General features: G+C 47.7%; 1 protein-coding gene across 2 annotated transcripts; it reads right to left on the bottom strand.

The window, feature by feature from the left end:
* Positions 1-575: 575 nt before the first annotated feature.
* Positions 576-19433, bottom strand: CD83 (CD83 molecule). Of its 2 annotated transcripts, none has more exons than XM_037037936.1 (5): positions 19209-19433; positions 19003-19118; positions 6097-6316; positions 3515-3621; positions 576-2039 (listed from the first exon to the last, which is right to left on the bottom strand). In XM_037037936.1, the coding sequence occupies exons 1-5, from the start codon at positions 19243-19245 to the stop codon at positions 1917-1919; spliced, it is 603 nt and encodes a 200-aa protein (XP_036893831.1). In that variant the 5' UTR covers positions 19246-19433; the 3' UTR covers positions 576-1916. The 2 variants fall into 2 exon arrangements, with proteins under 2 accessions (XP_036893831.1, XP_036893829.1); XM_037037934.1 differs by having other exon boundaries at positions 576-2042; positions 19209-19430.
* Between the last annotated feature and the right edge of the window lie 809 nt (positions 19434-20242).

Below are 20242 nucleotides of genomic sequence, written 5' to 3'. Positions count from 1 at the left end.
CTGAAAGGAAGTGTATCACTTTCACAAACATTTTCTGAGCATTCATCTTTATAAACAGCCATTTTCCAAAGTGGACTCATCTATGATGCTTTTGTAACTATTACAATCACTCACACTAGTTGTTCCAACCATTTGGCGGGTAGTGGACCTATCTGAGACTCCTGAGTGAAAGCCCTTGGATCCCAGGTGCAGAGCCCTGGACTTACGTGCCCATTGGAAGTAGACACCCTCCTTCTCTCCAACCCTTCTACCTGCGTCAGGTACGTGGCCAAGTTGATCATGCACTACCTGGGGTCCATGCAACGCCAGGGTGGATTCGGGGTCCCTCAGGGAGGAGGAAGGTACTGTGTAACAGCGGTCTGCCCATCATAACTGTCCTCCCCCTCAGAGGAAGGACTTGGCCAACCTTTCATTTCGAGAATTCCACCAGGGGTTTGGGTTCTCAAACCAGCAGACTTCCCAGCACACACGCCAAAGGCCTTAGAAGTAGTTTTAAATATAAAAAGAAAAATATTCCCTAGTCACATGGATACATTTAATAACACGAAAGCTGAGACACAGGCAAAGACCCTCAATCAACTCAGCACCCCTTTTACTCTCTAACAGTGTGGGCAATGCACACACCATTGAAGGGACACAGTCTCTTTGGAAAACATGGAGGGAAGCAGCCAAATCTGATAAGACACACACAATTGCCAAAATAGCAATGTAACTTCAGCGAACTCCCTTCTCCCCAAGCTTCAGTGGCTTGTGGAGAGCTTTTGGCTGGTGCTTCGGAGATGGGCCACTGAACCGGCCCTCAGGTCCCGAAAGGAAGGTCTCCTTTGCGGATTTTTGTTTGGAACAATGCGAAACATAAAAAATGGAAGTCATTCTCCCCTGCCCAGAACAGTACTGCAATAGTAAGGATAACAACTCAATACAGCTTCCAAGTTGGGTAGTGCTTTATACTTTTTCAGGGCATCTTCACACACGTTATTTCAGTCAACTCATACAACAGCCTCCTGGCTCACAGCTGGGGCAGCAGACACCACCCGACCTCGCCCACGGTCACACAGGTAGCAGAACCACTGGGGCCAGTGCCCGACTACACGACTGGCCCCGAACTTCCCCGGGTCATGAAGCAGATCCCATCCCAATGTCCCCCTCCCCGGTGTCTCTCCCTCTCCACGGTCGGGCTTCTCGTCAGTCAGCAACGGCATCTAACTGCGGATACAGTTTTCAAAGGAGAAGTCCTTCTCTGAAGAGCATATATGGAGATATAAAAATAAAAGTGGCATTCTTCTTCATTGCTTCTTTGTAGACGCCTTTCCCAGATGAAAGGGCCCTGTTGAGGAACAGGTCACTGACCTGTTATTTCTACGCATACAAAATACTCCTTCGTAAAAGCAGAGCCTTCACAGCGGGAAATTATTTGCCAAATATTTCCCACTGTCTCCCAGCATGGCCTGTCCATTTCTCCCAGACATAAAGTGTCTGGGCTAGTCCAAGAACACACAGCAAATTCAAAGAGATGTTTCCCAGATGTGCAGCTGTCCTGAGGAATCTGTCACCGGGCCAGCTCTGGAGATTCATACTTCCCAAGACCCTTTTCCAACTGCCTCTCACCACAGCTTTCATGTGACTGAAAAAAATGTCAAAGCGGTTGACCAGGCAGCTGAACAGAACACTGGGCAGGTGGTGGTGAGGGAGGAGCCATGGAGAGCACCCCGCAGGGCGGCCCCATGCTGTGTGGCCACATGATGGTGTTCGACACCCTGGTCACAAATAGTAAGGTGGGATCCCCTTCGGATGTTTCAGTCAGGTGGGGACTTCACAGGAAGGCCGCTGTCTTCGGTGGGGGCACACGCTTCCTGTGTCCTGTGTGACGTAAAGGCACACCGCGGAACCTTCCACTTCAGGGAAAACAATCCCGCTCACACCAGTTCTGTCTTGGGAAGAGTCACCAGCTCCACAGGCTTGCTTGGGGAGGTGACTGGGAGGAAAGCTCGTTCCATGCCAGATTTAAAAAACTCTGGAAACACAGTCTGTCGTGCAAACTTCTGAAAAATAAGAGAGAGAGATGAGAAGTGCATAACTGGAAAAACGCATCAGTTGTCACCTTGATCTAAACTCCATCCTGGGAGCCCTCGGTCTAATGGCCACCTCACTCACTGCACAGCGGGCCTGGACTAGTTCACGGCTACCTGTGAACTCTGACCAGTTCACATGCACACGGATTACGGACGGGGGTCATTTGAAGGCCCTGCTGTTAATCATCTGCATGAGAAAATCAGTGCCCACAGAAACAGGCATTTGCAGCAAGAAACTAAAGTCTTTCACTCTTTAAATTTACTGTCCAGTAAGTCTAATTATCTTATGTGCAAATAATTCTAAGGACCAAATTACAAGCTCCTCGAGAGGAAGAACTGTGTCCTACCCCTCTTTATATCCCCCCCAGTGCCTAGTGTAGTGCCTTGCACGCAGTTGGTGCTCACAGGAGTCTTTTAATTAACTAATGGCTAAAAGAGCAAGCGGAGCGATGAGCACATGGCCAGGGAGGCAGGTAAGTGAATAAAGGGGCTCAACCAGGGACAACGACAAAAAGAAGCCCTGGCACACTCCTGGGTGAGATCTATCCCAGTCCGTAAGGAGCCAGCCGGTCCTGATGGTGTTGAGACAGATGGGAAAGATCACTTCCTGGTGGGCCAGGCCCAGAGCTGACCCTGCGCCCTGCAACTTCGGCAACACAGGTGAGCAGCCAGGCAGAAAGAGGCGCAGGGTCTTTGAGCCGGAGGCTGCTGCCAATAGCTCAAAGCCACGTCGACGATGCCTACACACTGGCCAGTCACCCTCCAACACAGGACACTCTCTGTGCACCCCACTGCCCTGGCTTCTCAGGGTTACTTCTCCAGAAGTGGGTGGAAGTAACAAAACACAAGGAGAGAACCCGAAAGAGGAAACAGCTCGAGGGCAGGTGAAGGACACCGATCATACACTGATGCTCGCTTGCCCACAGAACCCTACCTCTGCCCTGGAGGGTGGAAGGGGTGTCCCACTGTCTGCCACTGTAACGACAGCGCCCCCTGGTGCTTCAGGCACCTGGTCCAGACTTACCCTGCTGCCCGCCTGCCTCCGTTTCAAAGGTGTGGTGTTTCCTGGCTTTTATTTTGACTAGATGGCAGAGAAACCACCATTTGTCGACCTGAGCGCAATCTAAGTTCACTGGCATGGTGCAGACTGCCAGGTGTCCTGACCTCAGGAGGAGTGCGCAACTGCGAAACCAGGCAGGGGAGGTGCCCAGCTACCGCTTTGGCGTTTCTCAAACCGCCTCCACGCATCTCGCTTCATGTGCCCTCTCAGCGCTCTGTGCAGAGCCACGCGACAAGAAACAAGCAGGGCACTTGCTGTAACCATTCTCACAGTCTGAGGCCTCCATAAGCCCAGGGCACACAGATGCTTTCTCCCTGTTGTTAAATGATTCACTCTACACATGATCTTGTAATAATAACCGGTCCTTTAAGAAAATACTTACACAAGTGAAAACGATGAGTGTTATGTAAAAAACCACCAAAACCAACAGCAGTACAATCTCAGCTCTGTATTTCTTAAAAGTCTCTTCTTTGCCCTTCTTATGGCATCCTTAAAAGAAATAAGAGAAATACGAAGCCATTTAACAGGACTTTTCTGTTCTACCAGGCGAAAAAGCAAAGATGCTTTGTTCCTGCTTTTCAACTTCCTGTTGCCCATTCCCGCCCTCACATCTGTGCCCTCAGAAGAGCAACAGTGACAGCAGCAGTGACAGTGGTGGCAGGAGCCCGTGCGCACTCCCCCTCTGCCTCCAGCCATGTGCACGGGACCGAGGTACTGCGGGACCGAGGTACTGCGGGACCGAGGTTCTGCGTCTCGAGGAACCTCCGGAGGAGGTCTGAGGCTGCCCGTTTCAGAGGGAGGAGCCGAGGCTCAGACAGGCCGAGGGATGAAGGCAGGTGGGAGGGCCGGGCACCTGGTCCAGACTTACCCTGCTGCCCGCCTGCCTCCGTTTCAAAGGTGTGGTGTTTCCTGGCTTTTATTTTGACTAGATGGCAGAGAAACCACCATTTGTTGACCTGAGCGCAATCTAAGTTCACTGGCATGGTGCAGACTGCCAGGTGTCCTGACCTCAGGAGGAGTGCGCAACTGCGAAACGAGGCAGGGGAGGCGCCCAGCTACTGCTTTTGTAGAATCACTGCAGCTCCTCCATCAAGGCCAATGGCAAGGGTGGCGGACAGAACAGCTCCCCAAGGGGCTGTTATAGGCTGTGGCGGCAGCACTCTGGGAGGGCGGGTGAGGCGTTCAGCCCAGGAGGCGACATGGTAGAGACGGCTCTCCCCACTCAGGCATGACACCCAATGCGCTGTTTGGAGACGCAAGGTTGCCTGCAGGGTCGACCTAAAGGCCAGGCAGGCGCAGGTGGAGTGCAGATGATTGGGGTTCTCCCCAGGGACCACGGATGGCCTGAGGAAATCAGTCAGCCCCTGAGACTGGATTTAAAACGTAATGCAATAGTCTGGGGATGGATACTCACAGGGATCTGAGACTTTAAGGTTGAGAGCCATCGTCCTAATGGTTCCTGACTTTTACTGAGCACTCAGTCCACCCCAGGCACTGTAGTGCAATGCCTCATTAACCTTTGTTCCAAGCCTATGCTGTAGAGGTTACCATCCGCATTTTAGAGATGAGAGAACCGAGGCTTAGAATCGAACAGAGACTTTCCCAAGATCACATGCTAAAGAACAACACAGCTAATATCTGCACCAGGTGTACATGACTCTAGAGTCTGGCCACTGAACTGGGCAACTTGCAGGCCTTCAAGGAGGAAAGGAAGAGAAAATCAGGTTTCTCTCTCATCTCATCTCTGCTCTTCCTGCCAAGTCTCTCTCATTTCTCATCCATGCGATAATATTCACGGTGCACCAGGACACGGCAGAAGGCAAAGCAGAGAACGCAGCACGACCTGACATGGTCAAGTTCTACACAGACAAACAAAGCTGAGTGAAGGGCTGAGAGCATTATAAGGGAGGGGAGAGGGTGCACGCGCATGTGTGTGCAACAGTGAACCAAGTCCAAACTCTGACCAATAAACAGGGATTGTGTCCTTGGGAGCATCAGAGCATTATCTTAAAGTAGACTCCCTTCACATACCCAGTAGGAAAAACAGCTATTCTAAACATCAGGGGCCTCAGCCAGTGTGGCTCAGTTGTTTGAGCATCGTCCTGTCGCCCTGCAAACCAAAAGGTTGCTGGTTCGATTCACGGCAGGGGCACATGCCTAGGTTGCAGGTTCAGTCCCGGACCAGGGCATGTACAGAAGGCAAATGATCGATGTTTCTCTCCCTTTCTTTCTCCCTCCTTTCCCTCTCTCTAAAAAAAATTTAAAATAAAAAAATTTTTAAAATCTGGGGCTCTGTGATAACATGTTTATCATTCAAACCTTAGCCACTAATAAGAATTGGGTAAAAGTCAAATGCAAGGCATTTTTAAGCTACATAAAGAAGTTATAAAAAAAATCCAAAGAGACAACCCTTGCCCCGACAATCAACCCTTGGAGCAAAAGCGGTAGGTATTCTGTCACTGAGTCTCCTTCCTTTACTGTGCTTTCTTTCTCTGGCTGGAGTCGAGGTGCTGGGAGAGTCCACCACCATCAAGCAGGAGGGAAGTGCTGTTCCCGGGCTGAAAAGGTGGAAACACGGAGCAACCACCTCAGGTCAGGTTAGAGGCCCCAAAGGAGAAGATTATTATACAGTTACCTGGTGTAGGGGACCACACAATTTCCCCATCTTCCAAAAATTAGACTTACACACTTTCTATTTGCTCCAAAGGACTCTTATAGGACTAAACAATAGCCAGGTGAATTGTCTGACTGCATCTGTCACCTACCCTGGTCAGGTGGGGTAGATCTGGGCTTATTTAAAGCAAAAAAAAAGTCAGGACATTCCTGCAGTAGATTTTAGCTGTTAGCCACAGACGTGATCCAAAGCTTCCAACTTAGGCTCCAACCAAGAGGGGCAATTTTAGGACATAGGAAAAGTACACACGCATTCTGTAAGAAGCAAGCAAAGGCAGCAGGTCACCTCACCTGTCACTCTCAAGGTCACTGTGCCACTTTGGTTTCTCTGCCCTCCTGGCCCCTCCAGAGTGCATCTGTATGTCCCTGAGCTGCAGCTGGTGGCGTTTCGGATCTTCAGGGAATACGGCTCTTGGCTGGGGTCCTCAAGGGGGCCCTTCTGCTCCGTCTGGTGATAGGTCTGCAGGTCTTCCTGGGGCACCTCTATCGTCTCTTCCCCGCCCTCCGTGAGCTGTTAAAAAAAGAATCCTATTGAATTGTGCTCCACTGACAGGCCTGCAAGCACTGGGCGGCCAGGCCAAGGCGCCACCTCGTATTTTCATAACACCCATCCCCAAGTTTTTTTAAAACAAGATATTGTGTGGATGTGTGACCTTGGAGGGAGGAGGAGAGACTCTGGCAATTATTTAAGGCTCTATCTGTTTTGGGATTGGATCAGGACTGCATTTATAATCCTTCCTTTCCCATCTGTTACCCCACACAAAAGAGGGTGTTGCCGATGACGCTAGTGATGTCTTGGCGGTGATCTGATGAAGTGGGTGAACACTCTGAATCAAATGTTGTTGCTGGCTGTTCTGTGTTGAATGTTCCCTTGTTTTCTTCAGATACCAACTCACTCACTGACTGATTCTTATTTCTGTATCCCAGCCTTTTATCTGGAAACATTCCTGAATCTGTTAATATCATTGCCAGACAACGCATCGGGAAGCAGAGTGCAGAAGGGCAGTGTCTCCCATGAACAGCCACCTTGGCCTCCACAGGCTGTGTAGCTGTGTGGTCTTCCGTGACGTCGCAGGAAGTACCACACTTACTCCTCTCCTAACTTAGGAGGATGGGGAAGCAGCGCCATGCAGGGACTTCGTGCCAGATGGCGCCATCCATTTGGTGGCCATACCAAGAGCAGTTACAGCTTAAATCACTGGGCCCAGGAGAGACCAGCCTGGCTGAGGTCTGTCAAGTTCAGCCAGGCTAATCTGACCGGTTTTCTTCCCCTGAACTATCTTTGCAGTTAATTGCTGGGGTCTTTTCATCATCTTCTACTTCAAAGATTAGGCACATACTGCACTCACCATCGACTCTTTTCCCCACATATGTCTTTAATTTGCTTAATTAATTTGCCCATCCATCTTCCAGTGAAATGTTATAAAGCTTCTAAAGTGGATTTAAACAAACAGTAAAGTCGATCACTGTTTTGGTGTGCATGGGCAGCCCCTGGCCCACGAGCAGCAGCCGGGAACTGGGGGTTCGGTTGCATTCCTTCCCTGTCCCTAGCATTGTAACAGCACCAAAGAGCCACCCTAGGGTAAGAAACAGCATGAACAGGCTTCACAAATTCCACAGTCTGTGCCAGCACCTGCCTATGTCTCCTCTCCTATTCGGGGGCACTTGCAACTCCTCTCCTTCTCAAAAGGGGATCAGGGAAATAAATCACCAGGGGTCAGGAGAACAGCCAGTGAGGCAGCAAGAGCTCAGGAGTAAAAATCACAAACACACACGCACACACACACACACACACCCTCAGTGGTTGGCTTCTACTTAATTTATTAAGTAAGGGAACGCTACAAAGTCACCTGAAAGCTCAGGTTCCAGCTTCCACAGCCTTTAGGTGCAGTCAGCACTCCTGTGGAGTGGGCTACAGAGACATCTGGTGGCAGATTTATCGCTCCTGCAAGGAGCCCTGCTCCTTTCACTCCTAGCAAGGGGTTGCTAAGACTAATGACTTCTCAGGCTGAGTCCACGAACATCAATCCCATTTCTTGACAGTTCTCCTTGTGTTGGACGGGTCCTTCCTAAGTAATCGAGGATCTACAGACTGAGTGAGGCCTTTAGGTGTTCAAAAATAAAGGGGAAAAGAAGGAGGTGTGGCAAAGGAACCTTAGAAAAACTTAAGGTGTCCAACAGATTCTAGAACACATCCAATATAGCTCAATTTTTCACTTTTCAAGACTAATTAAACCACAAACTAAAGCCTCATCGTGTGCTCGCGCCTGTCCCCGCCTAGCTGCCTGCAGAGGTGCTTCCTCCAACCCCGGCTGCAGACGGGCCCAGTGCCCGGAACCCTCCAGGGCCACCTGTTCCGAGGCCCCCCGCTCCCTGCTTTCAGTTTGAACTCATTGACTTGGCCTAGTCTCTCCGATCTCCATGGTGATGTCTCTCGAACCTAAACCTCCAGATGCATTAAACTCAGATCTCTTTCTAACAGACCTCACTGGAACTCTCTTTTACTAGAAATCTCGGCATCTGAAAGATGGACGGCAACCATCACTTGCGATGATCTGCCTCTGGTTTTCTCCCGGGGGCCTCCTCTCCCATCCAGTGCCTCCCTCCCTCAGCTCAGANGGGCCACCTGTTCCGAGGCCCCCCGCTCCCTGCTTTCAGTTTGAACTCATTGACTTGGCCTAGTCTCTCCGATCTCCATGGTGATGTCTCTCGAACCTAAACCTCCAGATGCATTAAACTCAGATCTCTTTCTAACAGACCTCACTGGAACTCTCTTTTACTAGAAATCTCGGCATCTGAAAGATGGACGGCAACCATCACATGCAATGATCTGCCTCTGGTTTTCTCCCGGGGGCCTCCTCTCCCATCCAGTGCCTCCGTCCCTCAGCTCAGAAAGACCCATCTGAAAGTCAAGATCAAACCTTCCAGCCTCTGTGGAGCTGGTGGAAACATAAACTGCTGCGGTCATTTACAGAGAGGGCCCCATTATCATACTGGCTGCTGGGAGCCTCCCAAGTAAGTACAACCAACTGATGGACCAACTGATGGGAACTGGCTGGCCCTGGCCTTCCGCCTGTATGCCGAAAAGGATTCATATTGAACATCAACAGTAACAACCAAAAAAATTTATCTGATGGCCCGATTTCCATGAGCCTCTAGCAAAACCTCCAGCAGGCCTCCAGTTATTTTGAAAGAGTAAAACAAAGGCGGGGTGAGGTGATGAGGACAGAAAGAAGGCAGGGAAAGGCAGAACACAGGACTCCAAGGCAACCTGCAGAATGTTGATGTCCTGAGCCACTCCAGCCATCAGGGGGGTCACGGCAAAGTGTCTCACCTCTCTCGGGGCCATCTTCCAATGGTCCCTTCCAGGGTCTTCCTGAAGGACCCAGAGAAGAGAAAAACTGCAGGCTTCCCCGAGAACTCTGGCCACAGTAACAAACAACTCTCTTTGCCTAGTAACTCACTCCAGCAACAGGAGCCTGTAAATCCACACAATGTGTCTGGAAATATTTTATAACCTTGCTCTAGCTTCAAGCTGTGAGGACAGACGATGCCTATTCCCCTTCTTTTTTGTTAACATAAACTTCTATAGCTGTAAAAGGGGCCAAGTACTAAACCTGACAGGCTCATGGGAGGGCTACACGGTGGCCTTACAAACTCGGAACCTGAAAGCAACCACACAGGATGGTCTGAACATAAAACTTCCTAATGAAAAGTAGGTCATGGTGGATAGTCACGTCCTAGGCCTATAGTTTCCTTGACAAAAGTCAGTCTTTACCTTAAGTAAGCCCTTCTATTGTCTTTTTGCATCTAAGATAAGAGACCTTTGAAATCAGAGCAATCTTCTTTGCCAGACCCTCAGGGCTGCACCAGAGCAGGAGACCACAGATCCCTCATTCACTGCCATCTTGTTCCCCTTCCACCATCTCCGTGGGCTGCACAGGTTCACTGTTACCTCTTCTGTGCCCACCAATGTAAAAGAAGTATGTATTTTCCGACATTATCTTTTTATCCAATCCCAGAGACTTCCCCACTTTGCTTTCTCCTGCCCCCCCCAGTACACACCGATGGATTTCACACACCCCTTCCTGCGTCTTCTCCTTTGATTCTAATATATAAAATAAGCTGCCAAACTGCCATCCTCCAGAGCATTTTTTCAATCCATTGAGATCTTGCTCCCCAGCAACTGTCGTCAGTTTGGCTCAAATAACCTCATAAAAATTCTCTCAGCTTTGGACATTTCTTGCGTTGACACCTTCTCATGTGACTCCCCCTGGGGAATCTGGGATCTGCCCAGTCACAAAAGCAGTGGTAATTTTTATGTTGATGGCACAGGCAGAAAAGGAGAGTGAGCACCACCAGCACCACGAGACTGCATGGGAAGTTCCCCAGGGCGGTGGCAGCCCTGTCTGAGAACCGGAGGGGAAGTTCAGTGCAAGGAAAACCAACTAACAGTAAATGGGCCATCCCCAACTTCGCTTTGTTTTTGTGAGTTCTTGTAAACGTTTGAGCTGGCTCAAAATTAACTGGCAAGAACAGCTCATTAAACATGCAAAATCTAAAAGTGTTTTTTCACTGCCTCTCTGCAAAAGCATCACAGGAAACGGTAATTTATAACAAAGGGATCCTCGGATTCATTCACAGCCAAGTATAATTGACAGGAATGATTTATGCCTGCTCAACAACGCTGATGTTGTAGTGTGCTACACCACAACATGATTTGGGCAAATTAATTCCTCGAAACACTCATCCCAATGACGTCTTAAAAACCCACATTCCCTGCATTAGCTCTCCTGCTGACCGTTCTACTTTTCTGATTGGACTGGGAAAGAATAACATACAGGACACCTCATTTCCAGAAAATCTATGGACTTCTGGCTTGTCTCAAGGCAAGGCGTTTGACTGAATAATTTAAGTACTATATTCTTTCTCTAAAATTGCAGTTTGACCCTCAAGAAACCATGGCCCAAAATAAAATATATTCTCTTTAATTTTCTGAATGCTAAACCAGTTAAATGCAAGTACTAACTTTAAAGGCACATGGATTAAGATTTTTTTAAATGGTGGACAAATTTGAACTAGAATAAAAGAAATCAAATAAATAGTTAAATATAACTGAAAATGAACAAATATTTTAGTCAAAACCTCTATCGTATAAAGTGTTTTTCTAAGCTTACATCATTTTATCCAACTACATGCTAATCTCCTGGAATATTATATTTAACTATAAAAAAGCTACACTTCCATTTCTATGACAAAGAAAAAATTTTTATCACAAACCTGAAATCTAAATTAATTATAAATGAGATCTGTTAAGAGTGTGATAGGAAACTAACTACTAGAAAAGATTTTTTTCGAGAGGCAATGTGTGTACATAAATATTTAATTCAAAAATTTAATTAAACATCTTAAAGGTATATTCTTGACGTATTTAAAGGTGATATTGAGTTAATCTGATATATTCCAATAACATTGAACAGCTTTTCTTTTAATTGCATTTGTCATGCACTAACATTCACATACCTTCGTTTCCGACTCAATTAAAGTGTCAATATAATCACCATCCGTCACAAAAACAGCTCTTTATAAACGTGCAAAACAGTTTGGCTTGGGGGCCGATGTCCTAATGAGGGTAGAATGCGTGCACACTAACGTCGTTTTTTTCCTAAGTATACTTTTATTGGAGAAATGATTTTCTACTTTGAAATTTACTGGATCTAACAGACAGGGTTGGATTTATGGCTGTTAACAGAGCCATGAATGTGGCAACATCGTTAAGAACATCATTAAGAACACTGACGCTGGACCTGGAACCAAACCCCAGCCGCCGCGGCGAGTTCTGCTCTGAGCAGCTGACTGAACAGCTCTCCAGACTCACCGGCTCCATCGAGATGGGGTTCGGTGGTAAGTCTGTCTCACCACACTGGGGTAAAGATACCTGTGCTGGTGGAGGTGGACAGGTGGCATAGTGTCCATCACACAAAAAGTCCTAAAAATGTTACTACTCTTCTTTTCATAGCCAAGGTTTCACTCAGCACTCTAAATGTGCCCCAGCACACAGGAAATACTCAAAGGGCATTTGCTGAATAAGTGAGTGAAGTTTCAATACAATGAGAAAGTTAGGGATACCAGGGCACTGGCCTTGGAATCAGAAAGCCTGACGTCACGCCCTAGCTTTTCACGCCAACTTTGGTAAATCCCTTCACCTCTGAGTCTCATTTCCTCATCTGGAACTACCGTCCTTACTCACGGGGTTATTTTAAGAATCAAGCCAGAAAACACATAAAAGTGCTTTATAATTGATAATGTCGGTAATAGGAATTATCTCTGGTAGCTTTCCACTCCATCCACTTCATTCAGTCATTCCTTATTGTTGATACTTTCAGTCTCCTCTCTGGCAAAGTTTCCTGAAAGTCCCAATCCGTGCTTTAGGAAGAAATCACTTTTTCTACACACAATGTCTCTAAAATATCCAAAACCCTCCGAATTTTCTCAAGCACCATAACGTGTCAAAAACCCTTTGAGGGTAACATCAGACCACTCATTGTTCATGCCAACCATCCTTCTTCCATCTTGTGGGTCCTGCTGGGCCCGGGAGGCGCAGCCTTGCAAGCTGAGGTCACGCCCTTCGCAGGCACTGCGTCTGCTCCTAGAGGAGGCACACTGCCCTCAAGCCAGACGCTTGTGACCAGACAAAAACAGCTTCTGAAGGACACACAACCCAATCAAAGCCACTTAAGTATAATGAGACATTCACTGAAATATTAAAAGAAAAGCAAAATATTTTGCTTTGCACTCGATCCTGGGAGGATATACAAGTCTGAGGTTATCAGCTTCTGTCTAACTGCCGTGTGGAGGCTGAGAATAAAGCCAACATGAAGGAAGGAAGAGTGGAGAGACTGGAAGACATGAAACCCTGAGGACACTCACAGACCTCTGACTATAGCTGTGCTTGTTTCCTAGAGTTGCCATCACCAAGCACCACACACAGAGTCGCTTCAAACGCCAGAAATTGATTCTCTTGCAGTTCCGGAGGCCAAAAGTCAAAAAGGTGTTGGCAGGGCCCTGCTGTGTCTGAGGGCTCTCAGGTGAGAATCTGTTGTGGGCCTCACTCCTAGCTTCTGGTTTGCTGGGAATTCTGGGCGTTCCGGTCTCTGCCTCCGTCTTGCACGGTGTCCTCCCTGCGTGTCTGTGCCTCTGTCTCTGTTCCCTCTTCTTTTCAGGACACCAGTCACTGGACTAGGACCCAGCCTATCGAGTATGGGTCCTCACTTTAATTTGAGAGTCTGAGAAAAACCCTGTTTCCAAACACGGTCCCATTCACACACGTAAGGGATTAGGACGGAGACATGTCTTTTTGTGGTGCGCCATTCAATCCTCAACACCAGCCGTAACTGAAGTGTGAACCACACTTCGATTTTTAAATTTCTTCCATTGCAATTCTAGAAACTGATATATGCTCTTTTCTTTAAGCTAGTTTTGATCGAATTATAATCCTTCACAAACGAAAGTGTCCTAACTGACAGGGACACCTCGCACCACGGCATAAACGAATGCGGCACGTGGGGGCCGTCCCACAGGGCTCTAGCCTCCAGGCCCATCCTGCCTTTTGCCTCGGACTCCCGTGTCTCCCACTCCTCAGGGAACGGGACACCAGGCCCTGGTTTGATGAAGAACCTCTGCTCTCCAGAACTGCCCCAGAGAGTCTAGTCCAAAGTAAATATGACTCATTTATGGCAACGAGCATCCTTATTTTCTCATAAGTTTTCCCAGCTGGACCCATAATCCCAGACAACCTGCAGCTCTTCTGAAATCGATCCTCTCTTGAAGAAGCCGTACAAGAACGAGAGCAGTCTAGTTGCTGCCCAGAAAACTACAAGTGATGCTAACAAGCCTTATGCTCTTATGCCTATTTCAGCAACATGTGACACACAGAAATTTTACCCAAGTAAAATTACCCAGTGCAAAAACAGAAATCAAAAATATTCTTACGGGTGTAAAAGCATCGTAGGGAAATACTTTCGTCTAGGTCTGGTTTGAGCTAAGGACCGCTGGTAGAAAATGTGGGGTCACAGCTGGAACAAGCAAGAGGGGTCCTGGAAACAGTTATAGATGGAGCAATGCTTATTTTTAGGTAAGCGAATCTCTTCTTGGTCCTTCTGTACATCAAACCTTCCCTTACATCACGGAGACTTTCTTTTCACTTCTTCTTCTTCGTGTAGTGACAAAACCAAGTACAGAACGAAGCGAATCCAGTCCTCACGTGATTCAGGTTCCCCCTTTTATTCATGGAAAACAAGTGCTTAGGGTTTTTTTTTCTCTTTAAGTCTCAGCTGCCTTCTTCCTCTCCACCCTCTTCCAAGCTAAAAGACTTCAGCAATTTTGCTCTGACACATCAGTATCCAAAATTCCCAGTGAATCCACCATTCTGGGTCTGGCAGAGACTTCTTCCACTGCCCACTCTGAGGCAGCCACATTCTGCCTTGCCCACTCTTCCACGGAACCACATGGACAGGACTGGTAACCAAGAGGGAAGGAAAGACATCCCATGCATGTATTCAACTCTTACAGGGTTAACCTGCTGAAAGTTTCACTGCAGTGAAAGAATAAAGCCTCACTCTGAGATTCATCTTTCAGGATGAATCATATTCTGTCCTTCACCACAAGAAATACGGCATTTTTCATTATGTCATCATCTTTCCTTAAAAACTTTAAATGGCTACTTGCTGTCAAAATGATTAAAGTTCAAGGCCGTAAAGTTTGGCATTCAAGGCTCTTTACAATCTGTTCCCAGCCTACTTTCTAACACTGTCTCTCAGCCTCGGCTGTGTAATCCGCCCCGCTCTAAACTACAGGTTACCCATCGCTTCCCCGAAATGCTTGCGGATTCCCCCTTTGACTTTGTGGTCCATGACTTTGCTCAGATGGTCCTCTGGCAAAAGGTCCGTCTTGATCTTGGGATGGCCATTGCCAGGCCCAGGACTGAGCACATATTTGAGACTTAGAAGTATTTACTAAATAATGAAAGTATATATATATGACAGACACCTGAAAACCAGCTTTATGACTTTCATAGTCTGAACTCACGTGGAACGCACAGAAGTGGTTCAACCAGACCAAGTAGTACAGGTGCCAATGGGGAAAGTATGATTTTTCTTTGATGCCAATACACACATTGTTTTCACCTTTCAGTGTTGTAGGCTGCTATATTTAATGTACAAGTGTTTCCTTTTTCTCCTAAAGACTTGTTCTTTAATCTCTCTCACAAAAGACGGCATTCTAAAATCAAGGCAGTACAGTGAGTGGCACCCATTGGCTCCCTCGTGGGTCCTTCAGGGTCTGTGGCTGCACCAATTACATCTGCCTGGGCCATTCACCAACTTCCGCCCTTCCCCAAACACTCTGCTCTCCTCAGTGCCCCCCTGCTGTGTGGCTCACTATTACACGAGATGGTGGAGACAGAACACATAACTCCACTGAAGAGGAGGTTAGCAATGTCCATGGAAGACAGCTTCACAATGAAGAATAAGAAACATCCGTGTGGTGAAGTAGCCTTATGCAAGCCATTAACCTGCTCTCCCACAGATCCCTTAGTCCATGGGACATCCCAGGATCTTCCACAGCTAGGGTTCTTCTAAATACTCTAAACTTCAAGTTGGGTCGATTTTCTGAAACCAGAGTCTTACTTCCCCTTTCTCCCTTCCTTTAGAAATCGTCTAAAAAGGGCACTTGTCTTGTGACGCATGTCTGTCCCCCGCAGTGTCACCCAGAAATGAACCATATATCCTCTTTCGTTATGCATCAACATAGGTTGTCAGAGCTCCTGGCATGATAACAGATGGTACTGCACATTCCTAAGAAGCATTCATTAGTAGTAGCAGCAAACTTTGACCGTGCCCAAACACTCCACCCAGCCTCATCCTCTCCCTCCAAACCCATTTAGCTTCATTAAAGAGAGCATGGACAAATGACACTCAGTGCGGAGCACAGATGTAGCCCTTTAGGGATGCTCTTACTCCTGACAGACACAGGACTGTGCTATGCCCTCCTCTGCTACAGTCTAACCCAGGGTCTCAGCCAGTGGAGAAAGAGTGCTGGGCCAAAGTGTATTCTCAGATTTTCTCAAAACACCTCCCCAAACGACCACGATCTACTCACATTAGCTTTCAAAGCTAAATTTAATGGAGGTACTGTATTCACTTTTCTGTTTCTTTTCAGCCACTCACTCTGCCTTAAAAGTTACAATATAGGAAGGGATGAGAGAACCCATTGTAGGATCCCAGAGAGGAAGACACCCAGAGACAAGGAAAGTAAAGTTGGGTTAACAAGACCTGGGCTATCTCTACCTACTGTTGGCTCCACCTTTGACCTCCCTGTGCACATCTATATTAAGGCCCCTCTGGCCCCTTCTCACTGAACCTTTGTAACAGAGAGAAGAAAGTGGACACTGTTCCTTCTCCGCTCACCCTAATATTACAGGCACTACCTGGATGCTGTCTGCTTTGAGTCTTGGTAAAAGGCACATGAAGAGAACATGGCTTACACAGGTCCTCTGTTCATCACAAGTGATCAGTGCCAACGGGACAGTGGCAAGATGCTCTCTGATCCTGGAGAACTGAGTGGTACATGGACTTTTTAACTGTGAGTCATTCTGACCGTATTGTGATATGCAGAAGGCCTGCAAGAATGGGATTCAGTCAGACGAACAGTGGAAAACCCGCACTCTAAGGGACTCTGCTGCACGTGTCCAGCAGGCGACCCACGTCTGTGCAAGGAGGTGGCAGCAGCTAGGCTGGCTGGAGCCACCAGGTTTAAAGTCCTCACTTTACGGCTACCTCTCAGCTTGACTGAAATGTTTTATAAGAAAGTTGGGAGGGGGCGGCGGGCAGAATGACAAGACACTTAATCTTCTGTAAAATGAAGTATTTGCACATTTTACCACTGGCCTTATTTCCAGAACACTCTATCCGTTTTTGTTGTACAAGAACAATCAATACAAACGTATAATTACTGGGTTGGAAAAGAACAATAATCTACAGAATATGCTGAGACCTGTTAAAAAGTTCTTGAGGGGAAATTACATATCCTTTTTGAGGTATCTGCCAATAGTATATTATTGGCAGAGCATGACTCTCCTACCCACCACTACTCAATCACAGTTTACGTCTAAAAAGAAAACAAAAACAAAAAAACTATGGTATGACTTTTCAATGATTCTATTCCATGGACCAACAGGAGAAAGAGAATGCCAACAGACCTTTGTTTTGTTGTTTTTTAAAACACAGTTTTGAGCCACCTTCAGGGTAAATCATACAAGAAACATGTTCAATAAACAAGCATATACATTTCAGAGTTACATCATCACCTGAAATCCAAAGAGAAGCCCAAGTTTAATTGCTATGGTTTACTGTATATTCCCAGTGACCTTGCGCAAGAAAATTTAACCTGACAACTGTTTGAACTTTACAGTCTGAAATTTCATCTGCTTGTTTCATGAGTAGTTTTTCACTACTCTCCTGGGGATATTAACATTGTTCTTTTTTAAATTAGTCTCTGAAAGGAATAGTGATTTCATGTTTTCCCCCTTCTTTAAGATAACGAAGTCCCTCCCTGGCTAGCCCAGGAACATTTTCACTTTCTTTACCTTAAGTCAGCAATTTCCAACTTTTTCATCTCATGGCACACATAAACTAATTACTAGCCAGTCACATAACAGTGCTGAGGTTACTTCACTCCCTAAGGCTGTTTCCTCATCTCTAAGGCAAAAAAAAATAGTACTGATCTCTTAGAAGATCTTTTGGAAGGAATGAAACAGCTAATATATTTAAATAGTTATCTCAGAACTTAGCAGATGATGAATACTCAAATAATACTGGTTGTTAACTACTTTTGTTAACTAGTATTGTTTTTACAATGAGAACAATTTGGAAATCTATTCTCTGATCCCACAGAGAACAGGGTGGAAAGGAAGTAGGAATAACAAACCCAGTTTCACACACAACACAGTGCCCCAAGGCCAAGACAGCAGCACCAGTTCCACTGTGCACAACTCACTGGGTGCCGGTCCCAACTCACTCAGCACCCACCTTCCCGACCAACAGAGCAGACTCTGAGTGCCACCCACAATGCACAAAGGCAGTTGCATGGCACTGTCTCCAATGACACACACACAATATACATGTCCTATGCAGCCTTGTCAAATAGCCAGAGGCACACATTCAGGTTCTTATAGCATCTTTTATGCCCGGCAGGAGAGAACCCTGCAGTGGTGGTGAGGTACAAATGCATGGGATTTGCTCCAAGGTACCAAGGCCAATGAGTGAGAGCTGCAGAATAAGATTGGGACATGATAGTTATTTGGCTTAACCTGGAGGTGCTGTTGCGGCAGTAACCTCATTAAAGGAGGTGAGTGAAGAGCCAGTGACAGCAAACAGTGGCAGCTTGGTTTTGCAGTGCCACCAGAACCATACTCAGAATCTGAAAATGTTCTGGTTCAAAGGAAGCCTTAAAAAAAAAAAGGCTCAGTGTGACTCAATCCTCTCACAGAAGGGACAATGACGCTTGTCCTTCCACGCGTGGACAGCACTCATCCACCCTCACAGACGCCCTGCTTGATGCTCCTCTCAGAACTGAGAACGGAGAGGAAGGGATAAAAGAGGAGGCCAAGGGTATTCCAGAAAAGCGATGACTGACAGAAAACTATCACCTATGAAACAAACCTAAACATCTCTCTCTCTCTCTCTCTCTCAGGCCGTCTTGTCCAATTTTCCACCCGATACCCCCAAACTGATGGGCATCACTGTCACAAAACACCAGAAATCAGAAATCTTCCCGTCCACTGTCCAAGTCTGCCCTGGCTGTTTTCTCCCTGACCTACCAACCCAACCATAGGGGGCCTTTCAGAACTGACCCAACCAGTTATCTGCCCTCCCCAAACGCCTTATGTGGGTCATTCATCTCGGGCCATTCTTAGGGGCAGGAAAGGACTGAGGTCCTCGGGAACAAAATCTAAGTATGCCGCGTTCCTGGATGCACAAAGCGTTGGGACGAGGACAGGGAGCGGTGTTGCAGACTGGAGATAGCTGCGGGAGACGCCCCTACCCCCAGCCTCAAAAGGTCGTCAGCCTTCGGGAGGTCGTTCGGGCTGCCTCCAAAGGCGCCAACTTAACCCTAGCCCGCGGGCCTCTCGGCGCTTACCTTGGCCCAGGACACCGTGTAGGAGATGCGCGGGTTCCGCGGGGCGGTGCAAGGCAAGTCCACATTCTCGGAACAAGCTACCTTTAGTTCCCGCACTGCTGCCGCCAAGCTGCAAGCTGCTAGAGGGAAAAAGACAGCGGCGTGAGCAAGCGAAGAAAGGGGGTGCCGTCGGGACGCAGGGGTAGACCGGCGGTCTCGGGACCTACCGCAGCCCAGGAGCAGGAGCTGGAGGCCTCGCGACATGGCTGGGGGATTTCGGGTCTGTGGCGTGCTGGCGCGGCGCTGCGCTCTTTTACCCGCGCGCACGGGGACTTCCCTCGGCGCCCGCTCAGGGGGAATCCCCAGCGGGTGGCGGAAGCGGCAGGCGGGCCCTTCGCTAGCCTGCAGCCACAGGGGCGCCCCCGGGCCCGCCCCTGCGCCCGCGGCTGGCGCGCGTTCCCGCCCCCGCCCCCGCGCGCCCCCAGCGGGTGTCGCATGTCCTGCGGCTGGGCTGCAGCTACAGCAATCCCAGCCTGACGTCCGGCGCTTGGGGCTTTGGAAACAGCGATAGAACGCTTGACACCGCCCCGCTGTCTTGCCTAACAAAGCCAGGAGCGAGGCCAGCCAAGGCTGCATGTCCTTTTTATGGAGGTGAAACCAGATTCAGAGAGGTCAAGCGGCTTCCCCAGTCGCCCAGCTGGTCCGTGGTGACATCACTGACGAACCCAGGTCCTCAGTCTCTGTAGAACCCAGGTCCTCAGTCTCTGTAGATTCTGTGATATTCAAAAACTCACTAGACTTGCCAAGGAACTAGACAAGGCTGTAGTTCTTGGATCCCAGCCTTCCGGCGTGGTTATCACTCGGTATCATTCAGCTTGTTTAAATTATAATATTTCAACAAAGGAGACTCCTATTAAAATAAGAATTACACATAGAGAATCGGGGGGGGGGCGGGGGAGACAAGAAGAAAATCTAGAAGGAAATAGAAATCACATATAATCTATCCAGAAGTGACTATTTGGTAACATTTGGTGTCTTTGCCTCAATGAATTTAAAAAAAGCTATTTTTAATGGTCTGTTTTACAAACTACTTTGTAACCTACTTGAGTTTAGCTTAATATTTTGCAAGTGTTTCTGCGTCATTAAAGAGCTTCAACAGTATCATTTTGGCGGCTTGTATAATAGTCCATCTTACAGTTGCACCATAAATTAGAATTGATTAGTATTAGACATTATTAACCTAGTGTTACTAGTGTAGATA

The sequence above is a fragment of the Sturnira hondurensis genome, unplaced genomic scaffold (assembly GCF_014824575.4).
Source record: "Sturnira hondurensis isolate 20B ecotype Veracruz unplaced genomic scaffold, ASM1482457v3 Scaffold0023817, whole genome shotgun sequence".
Taxonomy (NCBI): Eukaryota; Metazoa; Chordata; class Mammalia; order Chiroptera; family Phyllostomidae; genus Sturnira; species Sturnira hondurensis.
This window is presented reverse-complemented; position numbering and strand designations above follow the sequence as displayed.